We start from the raw sequence: 10,518 nt of genomic DNA, 5'->3' as shown, positions 1-10,518 counted from the left end.
AACGACCATCCATTTCTTCATCAGTGCAAGACGACGACAATGAGAACAGCGAAAGTTAAAGCCACAAATAAACAATGGAAATCGCTTAGTGAAGGCTTCGGTTTGGTGTGTAAGTACCTGGCTGCGCCCTCCTTGCTCCAGATTACACTGGTGGCGATTTTCGCGTCGTTGACGCACTTCGAATATTGCCATCGGCAGGCCGACTCGCTGTCCTTCGGTTGCACGAGGAAGGAGGGCGAGCTGTGCGGAGAGAAACACGGTGTAATCAAAGTCCCGCACCCATACTAAGCAATAACTATTCACACCTCGCAGACTAGTAATACTGACGGCCACCATGGCCAATGAAACACTATCTCACGGCCACCACTGAGCATACTATCTCCATTCACCGCACTAGCAATACTACTCTCCACTCCACCTCCACTAGCAATACTGGTTCTCCATCACCCACTAGAATATATCTCCAACAACCCGTATAACGAACCCGGTGTGGCCTGCGTTCCGCCTCGTCGACTTATTGCCATCTCTTGCTATTTTTTTTTTTTTTTTTTTTTTTTTTTTTGTTTTGTTTTCGTTTTATTTTTTTATTTTTCTTTTTTTTTTTGTTTTTTTCCGCTCCCCCTCTTTCGACTCTGAGCCCGCACTCGTGCCGCTCTGCTCGTGTTTCTGGCCTCTGTGCCTACTCACTTTTAGCGCCGCTGCAGAAGCGTTCCACCCACTATGGCAATACTATCTCCATCCACCCACTAACAGATACTATCTCCATCACCCACTGGCCAATACTTTGTCTCATTCACCCCTCACTAGCCAATTACTATCTCATCCACCCTAACTAGCAATATATATCCATCCACCCACTAAGCAAATACTAATCTCATCCACCCACTAGCAGTTACTACTCCATCCACATCCCACTAGCAATACTATTCTCATCCAACCCACATAACATGACTATCTCGATCCACCCCACTAGCCAATACTACTCTTCATCCACCCCACTGCAAGTACTATTTCTCCATCACCCCACTAGCGAATCACTATCATCCATTCCCCCGCACTAGCAATATTATCCTCCATCCACCCCACTAGCATACTATCTCATTCCACCCCACTAGCAATACTATCATCCTCCCCCACTACAATACGTATCATCCTCCACCCCACTCAGCAATACTATCCTCATCCCCCACTAGCAAATATATCTTCCATCACCCCATAGCATACTATCTCCAGTCCACCACCACTAGCCAAATAGTATCTCCATCCACCCCACTAGCATACTGATCTCATCCTACCACTATAACATACTTATCTCCCATCCACCACTAGCCAATCAGTTTCTCATCCACCCACTAACAATACTATCTCCATTCCACCCCATAACATCATATCTTCTCCGACCCACTAGCAATACTTATCTCATCACCCCAACTAGGAATTACTATCATCCATCCACCCCCACTATGCCAATACTTTATCTCCATCCACCCACTACAATAGTATCTCATCCACCCTACTAGGCATCTTCTCCATCACCCACTAACATATCTATCTCGTCAAGCCCGCACTTAGCGAATACTATCTCATCCACCCAGACTAACAATGCTATCTCCATCCACCCCACTCAGCAAGTACTTATATCCATCCCACCCGCACCTAGCAATACTATCTCGCATCACCCACTAGCCAATACGCTATATCCATCCACCACTAACAATGCATATCTCCATCCACCGGCCACCCCACTAGCAATACTATCTCCATCCACCCCACTAGCAATACTATCTCCATCCACCCCACTAGCAATACTATCTCCATCCACCCCACTAGCAATAGTATCGCCATCACCAAAAACCGCCGTGGGCACAAGTCTGCCGAGGTCGGCTCAAAAATTGCGATTCGTCGACCGCGAATCGAGCAAGATGTCGAGCGGCGGTGGAACTTACACTGCACGGTGAGTCTAGCCGAGGCCTCCACGGAGCCGACAGGGTTCTTCGCTTCACATATGTAGACGCCCTGATCGGCCGTCGTCACCCTCTCGATCCTCAATCCCTTATCGTCCATGATCTTCGCCCTGGACAGACGACGAAAGAAAAGAAAAAATGCTGTAAGTTTATGTTTATCCCCGTCTGCGAGGGTTAACCGCGTTAACTCCTTCGGCGCGCGCGGCGGCAGATTAAAGTTTCGCGGCGGTTCGGCTGTCCGGAACTTAATTACTTATTTATCGGCGATCGATATTGCGAGACGAAGCGCATCGCCTCGTCGTTTGTCGTAATTTACGGTCGTTCTCTCCTCGAAAAACCGTCTTCTCGTCTTCCTATTTTTCCGCCGGCAGAATCTACTTCCTGCCGCTATCGCGCTGCATAATGGAGCGGCGATAAACTTGCGAAAAAAAACGCTCTCGCAATTTCGTGCTCGGCCGCGGGAAAAAAATTCAAAATGCGAACTGAAATTACGAGCGGACGAGCATATTATAGTCCGTTTCCTACGGGCGGCTGTAAATAATGACGGCGAAGATAAACGCCGCGCCATCATTTCGCACATTTCTCATCCGATGATGCAATTCGCGGCAATTTCCATAATAACGATTGATTCCGTCGTTTGCGTGGCGACCATTTCGCGCAGAGAGCGGCCGACAACGCGAGATAAGCTTCACACACACAAGCAGCAATGACGACGACGACGGGGGGGGGGAAATGATATCAATTTGATCTTGTTAATATCGGATTTCTGCTCCACTGCAAGCAAAGATTTCCGCCCTTCCCGTGTCCTGCATCGTTGCTGAGAAACCCCTGCGTTCATCATGCAGCCCCTCAACCCCTGATCCTCCCCCTCCTCACCTCATTACCCCACCCACCTCCTTCTCCTCACCCCTCCCCCTCACTAATAACAAACACTAATAACATATGCGCGCTATTCCCAAACCTTTCGTCAAATCACCAGGCCCCGCTCGCACGCGAGAAACGGGTGGCTCTTTGTACAATCACTGCCGCCATGAAACCTGCGCACGCACGTCCCCACCCCCGCGGCCACGCTCCACGTCCCCTCGTCCTCTTCCCCCGCCCCCCGCACTTCTCACCCTGAGAGAGAGAGAGAGAGAGAGAGCACGGATCATTAATGCAGCAACAGAGAGAGCGAGGCAGGGAGTTTATTGACGGATGGATTTACGACGGCTTTACAACGCGCGCGCGCTTCTTATTAAACTCGCTACACAACGACCGTATCAATCGACGACCGTAAAGATGGCCACATCGAGACGAATCCCTTAATCAAGTCACGTCCATGCTCTCTCTCACGCACGCGCGCGAGGACATTCACTCGTTAATCGCGACGCGCCCGCTCTCACGCGCGACGCGGCGAGCGTTTTAATTAGACCTCGGCCGCGGTCGTCAAACCGCGAAGCCAGCTCCTCGCGACAAAACCGCATTATCGCGCAAAACCGCAGCTCGATGCAAAGAAAACCAGGACTGTTACGGAGTGAGAAAAAAAGTTAACGCGGAGAGACGAGCGGACCGATTTTGTCTCTGTGTAGGAAAAACCAACCGCGGTAATTTGCGCAAATTATTCCTTCCACGGACGCCCAGCGGCGATAGATTTCGCAAGAGTTTTTAGCTTTCTGACACGTGTAGCAAACTGCGGCGATCGGCGCGAGGATAACACCCGCGTTTAAGCGGATTAAGAGCGATTTTTTTAAATTATCCGAGGTGGCACCTCTCGCCGCTGCCGCTCTCCGCTTCTACCGAAGACATCACCGCAGACAGGGTGGCCACGCGGCTCAGACAGAGGGCGCCACTCACCGGATATCTGCAGCGTGCCGGAGTTGAGCAGGGTGATGCGTGGGTCGTTCTTCAGCAGTGGCACAGTGTTGCGGTACCAGCGGATAGAGGGCGCCGGTGTGCCCGATGCCTGGCACGGCAACATGGCGACGCTGTTCAACGCTAGCGTCTGGTTGTCCGGACCCTGCCTGATGATCGGCGGAGGGTTGTCCGAGATTGCTGCAGAGAGAGGGAGGGATCCCTGGTTAGATCGACTTAACTATCTTTAAACGGTCAAGTTAATTATAATTTTTTAAACACTTTATCATTAACATTTGTTATTATTGGATAATTATTTAAACACGCATTAAAATTAATCGTTAGTTAAATTAGTAAAACCATTTTAAAATCACGCACGAACAATAAGTGGTCTAAGTTGATAAAAAAAATCCAAATGTGATTTTGCATAGAGTCTTACAGGAAATGAGTTCACAATGTTTACTCAAAAATTAGTCAGGCTTGCAGTGCGACGACAAAACGTCATCGAATGTGACATCGTACTAACACCGGTCATGCAGTAATTCACCGTGCGCTGAACCGTGCGCGGAAATATGTCAATTGCATTTACGCTCACGGCCCGCTCGCATGCGTAACTTGTCATTCGCTTTCTCTCACATGCCTCACGCATCTCCTCATTAGCTGCCTGCAGTCAGTGCAGCCTCGCCACGGCTGTATTAACGAAGCGCGTACCGGAGGCCTTCATGAACCTCGTGAACCCTCGTGAACCACTGAGCGAAACGACTATGGGCATGCCAGGTCACCGAGCCTGGGTTTGCATCATGACTGACTCAGTGACGTACTTAGTACAATGACTTGGTTTGTAACATGACTGAGTTAGTATCATGGCTGGGTTTGTGACATGACTGATATAGTACCATGGCTGGGTTTGTGACAGGACTGAGTTAGTACCATGGATGGGGTTGTGATAGGATGGACTTAGTGCCATGGCGAGGTTTGTGACATAACTGACTTAGTGCCAAGGATGGATTTGTGACATGACTGACTTAGTATTCATGGCTGGGTTCGTGACAGGATGGACTAAGTACCATGGCTGCATGTGTGACATGACTGCCTTTTTTACGATGGCTGGGTTTGGGACATGACTAACCTAATGCCATGCCTGGGTACCTACATTGATCTAGGGGGCTACTGCCCCCACCTGCTACCTATGACCCTACCCCCCCCCCCTTTGCTGTAGGTGTAGTGCAACCTCCTGACGCCCCATGACACGAGCTTACCCCCTGTCTGTGTTTACCACGCTATGGCTACGTCCAAGATTACGCGTGCACGCGTGTGCAGGGTGAGAGGTTTTTGTTATAGGTGAATATCTATCATGCTACGTCCGCGATTACGCGTGCACGCGTGTCGTACTCACCAGTCACTTCGAGGTAGGCCTTGGCGATCGAGCTGCCGGCGACGCTGAGAGCCGAGCAGACGTAGTAGCCCTCGTCCTCCTCCATCACCGTGGCGATGCCCAGCTCGCCCTCGGCCGTCACCGTGAAGCGGCCGTGCTTCTGCCCGGGAAACATCAGCACCTGCGGAGCGGGAGACGAACGAAGCAACGTGAGCTTCCGCGTTTCGAATGTCCTTCTAATGTCCTTCTAGAGTCCACGCTCGAACAACGTGACGCGTCAACGAAGACCTCGTCGAAGGTCTCGCGACTCGCGCATCGTACTGACGAGGCTACACATCTGGATGAGACTCGTGTCTCGGTGACGAAGCCTTGCAACTTCACTGGACTCGTGTCTCAGTTACGAGGTCTCGCAACTACAGGGGACTCGTGTCTCGGTGACGAAGCCGTGCAACTACACTGGACTCGTGTCTCAGTGACGAGGTCTCGCAACTACAGGGGACTCGTGTCTCGGTGACGAGGCATTGCAACTAGACTGAACTCTTGTGTCAGTGATGAGGCCTCGCAACTTACTGCAACTCAACTCACTCAGCAGTGAGCTTGCATGCAGCGTATGCTGAGTATCTATATATAACAACTCAGCAAAGCCTGCTCACATGAGTCATTGATACTCCGCAAAACATACACGACGGATTCGCGTCCGACAAGGTGTGGCGTTGTGCACGAACGAAGACGCATTCAGACGCAGTCAGTTGTGCTACACTCGACAAATCTCGATCGCAAAGAGCGCCAGATATTGGATGTATGCATTAGGGCGTATTCCCTAAAGACGTCGTTCTCGTACGATTGCGCGACACTTCTCACGAGAAATTCGAGCACGTCCGAGAAGTGCATTAAGTATACTTTCTTAAGCGCACCCGAGAGTACGACATTTCGTAGCATTGTGCGAGCTGATTGATCGGCTGACTAATGCGCCAAACTAATGTAATCATGTCACGAATGTTTGCATGGCAGAGTGCGTTAAACTATCCAAGAAAGAAGTAGCGAGAGAAAAGCTCGGAGGCTGGCAACACGATAAAAATAAGATCGGTAAAGTCGTCGCTGTTCGGCAACAGCAAAATTTAAAATCCTGATCAATACACCAATTAGTCGTGCTGCGTCGCTAATGATTATGCAAAATTAAATGCTATGCAAATATGACCGGTTTTTTAATTTGTATGTGGAAATGGAATGAGTTTTCTGCTGCCTAGCTTCTGTTAAATGATCGCCAACAAGCAAATTCATAGCAGATATGCTAGCACAGACATCAGGAAGGGGGTAATGATCACACACGCATATTACCGCTAATAACACCATCCAATTTCTTCCATCAGTGCAAGACGACGACCAATGAGAACAGCGAAAGTTAAAACCACAAAATATAACGATGGAAATCGTAGTGAAGGACTTCGGTTGGTGTGTAAGTACCTGGCTGCCCTCCTTGCTCCAGAATACAGCTGGTGGCGGATTTCCGGTCGTGACGCACTCGAATATTGCCATGCGGCCGAGGCCGACTCGCTGGTCCTTCGGTTGCACGAGGAAGGAGGGCCGAGCTGTGCGGAGAGAAAACACGTGTAAGAAAGTCCCGCACCACCTTACTAGCAATACTATTCCACACCACCGGACTAGTAATACTGCACGGAACCAATGCAATAGCAATACTATCTCCATCCACCCCAATAGCAATACTATCTCCATCCACCCCACTAGCAATACTATCTCCATCCACCCCACTAGCAATACTATCTCCATCCACCCCACTAGCAATACTATCTCCATCCACCCCACTAGCAATACTATAGTGCGCTGGCTGGGAAGGACTGGGGGAGCGCAGGGCCAGACAGGCGTGGAGAGCTGTGAGCGAGTCATGGTGGTGACGGACCTGCTGAGGGACATGAGGGGAGCGACAAGGGGAAGAACAGGCGAGGCTCTTGAGAGATGGGTAGATGGTGGACGATGTAGACAGAGGAGAGACTGGAGGGGGCGCAGGAGAGACAGGCGTGAGAGGCTGAGTAGAAGAAGAGGATGGGGGCGATGGTGGCTGTGAGGGACTGGGGGCGACAGGGGGACAGGCGTGCGCTGGTGAGAGACGGGGGGAGAGAGAGAAGAGACTGCAGAGCGGGAGAGGCATACGGGCGAGCGTGGCGAGAGAGAGACGTTGAGAGAGGAGAAGCGACGAGAGAGAGACGTAAGGAGGAATGGCGGGAGAAGGAGATCCATAGTAAAGGCGCAGCAGGTAATGAGCACTCGTAGCACTACCGGATGATATATGGTCGTGGCATGCGGCGTCGACGATAACAAAAACCGCAGCGGTGCGATGAACAGAGACGCAACTTGTGAGCGGCGAGTGGCTGAATGACAAACGCATAGTATGAACGCAGCGCTGGACTCGGGCGACGCGAAACGGTCTAGAGAGCGAAATGAGAAGCTCTTCGCACGCACGGTGCAGTAACGGCTCGTGGACAGGCTAGTGACAGGCCCCCCCCCTGGCGCTCTCAGTCTCGCGTGCGCCTATGTTCCCGCTAAAAATAAATTAGGGTTGGGCAATCGAGGCGGAGGTTGTTGAGTGTGATGAGCGAGCAAATGGTATTTTCGATAGCGTTGCTCGTCTAATATCTAGGGTTCTCAACGAAATGCTTACCGGCTTCGGGAAGAGGACGAGGGGACGTGGGGATGCCTTGGTAGCCAGAGGCGTGAGGTAGCGCGCTCGCGGCACATATTCCAAGGCTTCCCCTGCACCCGCTGACCTCTTCATCGTTAATAACTGCAGGCTGCGTGCCGACTGTTTCATGGGCGCCCAGTGATGCTCTAACAGAAAGAAGACCAATCTCACTTCTTCTCTCACTTGCTCCGGCCATCACGTGTCAGACGTTGCGCATCTCTGCCAGGGACTGCAATTTCGACAACAACGTATGTATCACGCCATCCGCAGCGTCAATTCTGCATGTCACCGATTCACCAGCTTGAGTCTCTAGTTGACTACTGGGAAGCCACCTATCCGCGCGAATACACCTGCGATCGCGTGAGTGCGCGCGCGTAAGCCCGTGCAGCGCTAAGACCAGTGCAGTCAACGATCATGGTACCGTCAAGCACACCGTCACGTCACCAAGTCGAGCTGCGAGCCGTAGCGACGAAGGGATCATCATCTATTTCGCTGCACCGGCACCGTCACCGCTTGCGGCACTCACTTGAGCAGCAGGTTTCGTTGCCGGCTATAGCATCTTGACCGCGTCCGGCGGCGCGCGTATCTCGCGCCATCTTTCTTTCCACCACCACTCGGGGCTCGGCGTATCCGCGCGGCCTTCGCCACTCCATCACTCGCCGTCTCTCCCGCCGCGACCTTCACGTCGCGCGGGCTCTCCCGGAAGTCGTCACGCGAGCACTGCCAACACCAGGCGAGGCCACAGCGCGGTGAGTCTGACCAATGTTAAGCTACATCGGGTAATAGTATTACTACTAATACCGTTATACCTACTACCTCCTCCACACACGACCCTTACAATGAGTTAGCATCATCGGGTAATAAAATATCACTATACTACGTTATACCTACGATGGGCCTTGAATATAATCGAGTAATACCACACACACACACAGTGTACATACGCTTCGAGTGCTAGGTATACTACTACGTAATCACTCATTACTCGCTTCTACGTACCTTTTCTCCCCATTATGAGTAATATATTACGTTCCACTGCGAGTAGTTACTATTGAATAACATCTACGCACCTAGTTCCGATTACCTAAACTACCTCTGAGCCATTCCGGAGTAACGTATATACCGTCGCGGCTGACTAGTTATGAAACTACTTGTAGAGATGGATCACCTCCGTACATATTGCGGCTTAAACTTAAATAAATGAACAATACCCGTAATACTGAATAACTACTCACAGACCCAGTTATTAAATGGTGTAGGTATAAGTTACTGTAAACATCACCACATCTGCTCATGTGTAGTCCTACCCTTTCCGGCCGTAGGTATTATACACGAGTCACGTTAATTAATACATATACGCTGTTAACTACATGCGCAATTTCGTAATGACAAGCACTGGCCGGTGACACCAGCTGGCCTAGCTGTCAGTCTCTCGCAGAGATGTCGAAATTGACCCGAACTAACAAGAGATGCGCCGTTTGGCGTCGAGCGAATAAAGGACCCACGATTATAGGGTACGCTATACCTTGCCCATGGGCGTTCTCCCCCCCGCTCGTGGCATGAGTCAGCTAAATGATTCTCGTTGCTAGCTTCACACCAAATGTATCACACGGACCATGCCCACATACAGCTCGGTTGTCTTTTGGTAACAGCTCGAAGCAGACACGTGCAAACTGGTAATGGAAAAAAACTCTCCGCAGACAATTCTATCATTTAACGCTGTTGTCTATTGCGCATCAAACGGATCGTAAATATTGCGTGTTGTGTTTACGACGCCGCGAGAGGGAGACCCCCCCCCCCGCCCCCACCCACGCCCACGCGGCAAGCATAATAAACGTGATGTATATATAGCGCGCTGTGTGCCATCACTGAGGGGCACTAACCGACTATGCTTCGATGACGAGCTTGCAACACACATGCAAATGAAATGCGCGACGATGTTCGCCATAAACTCGGCAATAGCTGGAAACGTATGATTCGTTATTGCCGCATGCAGCTGTCTCCCTCCTTGTGCGTGCGCCGCGGCGTGTCGGTAATAGCGCTGCAGGAGGGGAGGATCAGGGGTGAGGCCGCCGCTGCCATCGATGAACGCAGGCGGTTTCTCCAGCCACGATACAGCGACACGGGCGAAGGGCGGAAGCGAATCAGTCTATGCTTGGCAGTGGTGGACGCAGAAAATGTCTCTCGTGGATTTTATACAACTTAAGAACAACTCTGTTTGATACTGATCATGCCTGCCTGCCTTGCCCCTCCCCCTGTTCGTGCCGGCGGCGTCGATTCTTGCCAGTGTTACACAAACATGAGCTGTCTTGCCGGTACTGATATACCCGCTCTCGTTCATTTTTCTCTTTTCGCTCCCCCTTCTCTCTTTCTCTCCTATATATGTGTGTGTGAAGTCTTATATCTCGCGTTGTATAGCGGCCGCTATCTCTGCGCGAAATGGTTCGCCCACGCAAACGTATTACGAATCAATCGTTATATATATTATATTATCGGTATTATTATGTGCGTGCGGAAGATGTGCTATCTGGCGACTGTGTGGCTACTCAGTGTGCGGGTATTGCGAGACAATGTTGGGCGAGTGCGTAATGATGCGCGCTCGGCGCCGTCTTATCTCGCCGTCATTATTTACAGCCCCGCGTAGGAAACGG

At 51.0% G+C, this 10,518-nt stretch overlaps 1 protein-coding gene across 1 annotated transcript in view; it reads right to left on the bottom strand.

Moving 5' to 3' along the window:
• LOC106821417 (roundabout homolog 2-like) overlaps nucleotides 1-10,518 on the bottom strand; it is a 71,888-nt gene that overhangs the window by 17,641 nt on the left and 43,729 nt on the right. Inside the window, exons 7-12 of the mRNA XM_014826205.1 lie at nucleotides 9,019-9,058; nucleotides 8,394-8,587; nucleotides 7,847-8,013; nucleotides 6,634-6,812; nucleotides 5,191-5,350; nucleotides 3,798-3,995 (exon numbers count right to left, since the gene is read on the bottom strand). Of these exons, the coding sequence (XP_014681691.1) occupies nucleotides 3,798-3,995; nucleotides 5,191-5,350; nucleotides 6,634-6,812; nucleotides 7,847-8,013; nucleotides 8,394-8,587; nucleotides 9,019-9,058 (938 nt within the window). The remainder of the gene's footprint in view (nucleotides 1-3,797; nucleotides 3,996-5,190; nucleotides 5,351-6,633; nucleotides 6,813-7,846; nucleotides 8,014-8,393; nucleotides 8,588-9,018; nucleotides 9,059-10,518) is intronic.

The sequence above is a fragment of the Priapulus caudatus genome, unplaced genomic scaffold (assembly GCF_000485595.1).
Source record: "Priapulus caudatus unplaced genomic scaffold, Priapulus_caudatus-5.0.1 Scaffold72, whole genome shotgun sequence".
NCBI lineage: Eukaryota > Metazoa > Priapulida > Priapulimorpha > Priapulimorphida > Priapulidae > Priapulus > Priapulus caudatus.
Note: the sequence above shows the minus strand (reverse complement) of the source record. Positions and strands in the feature narration are given on the sequence as shown.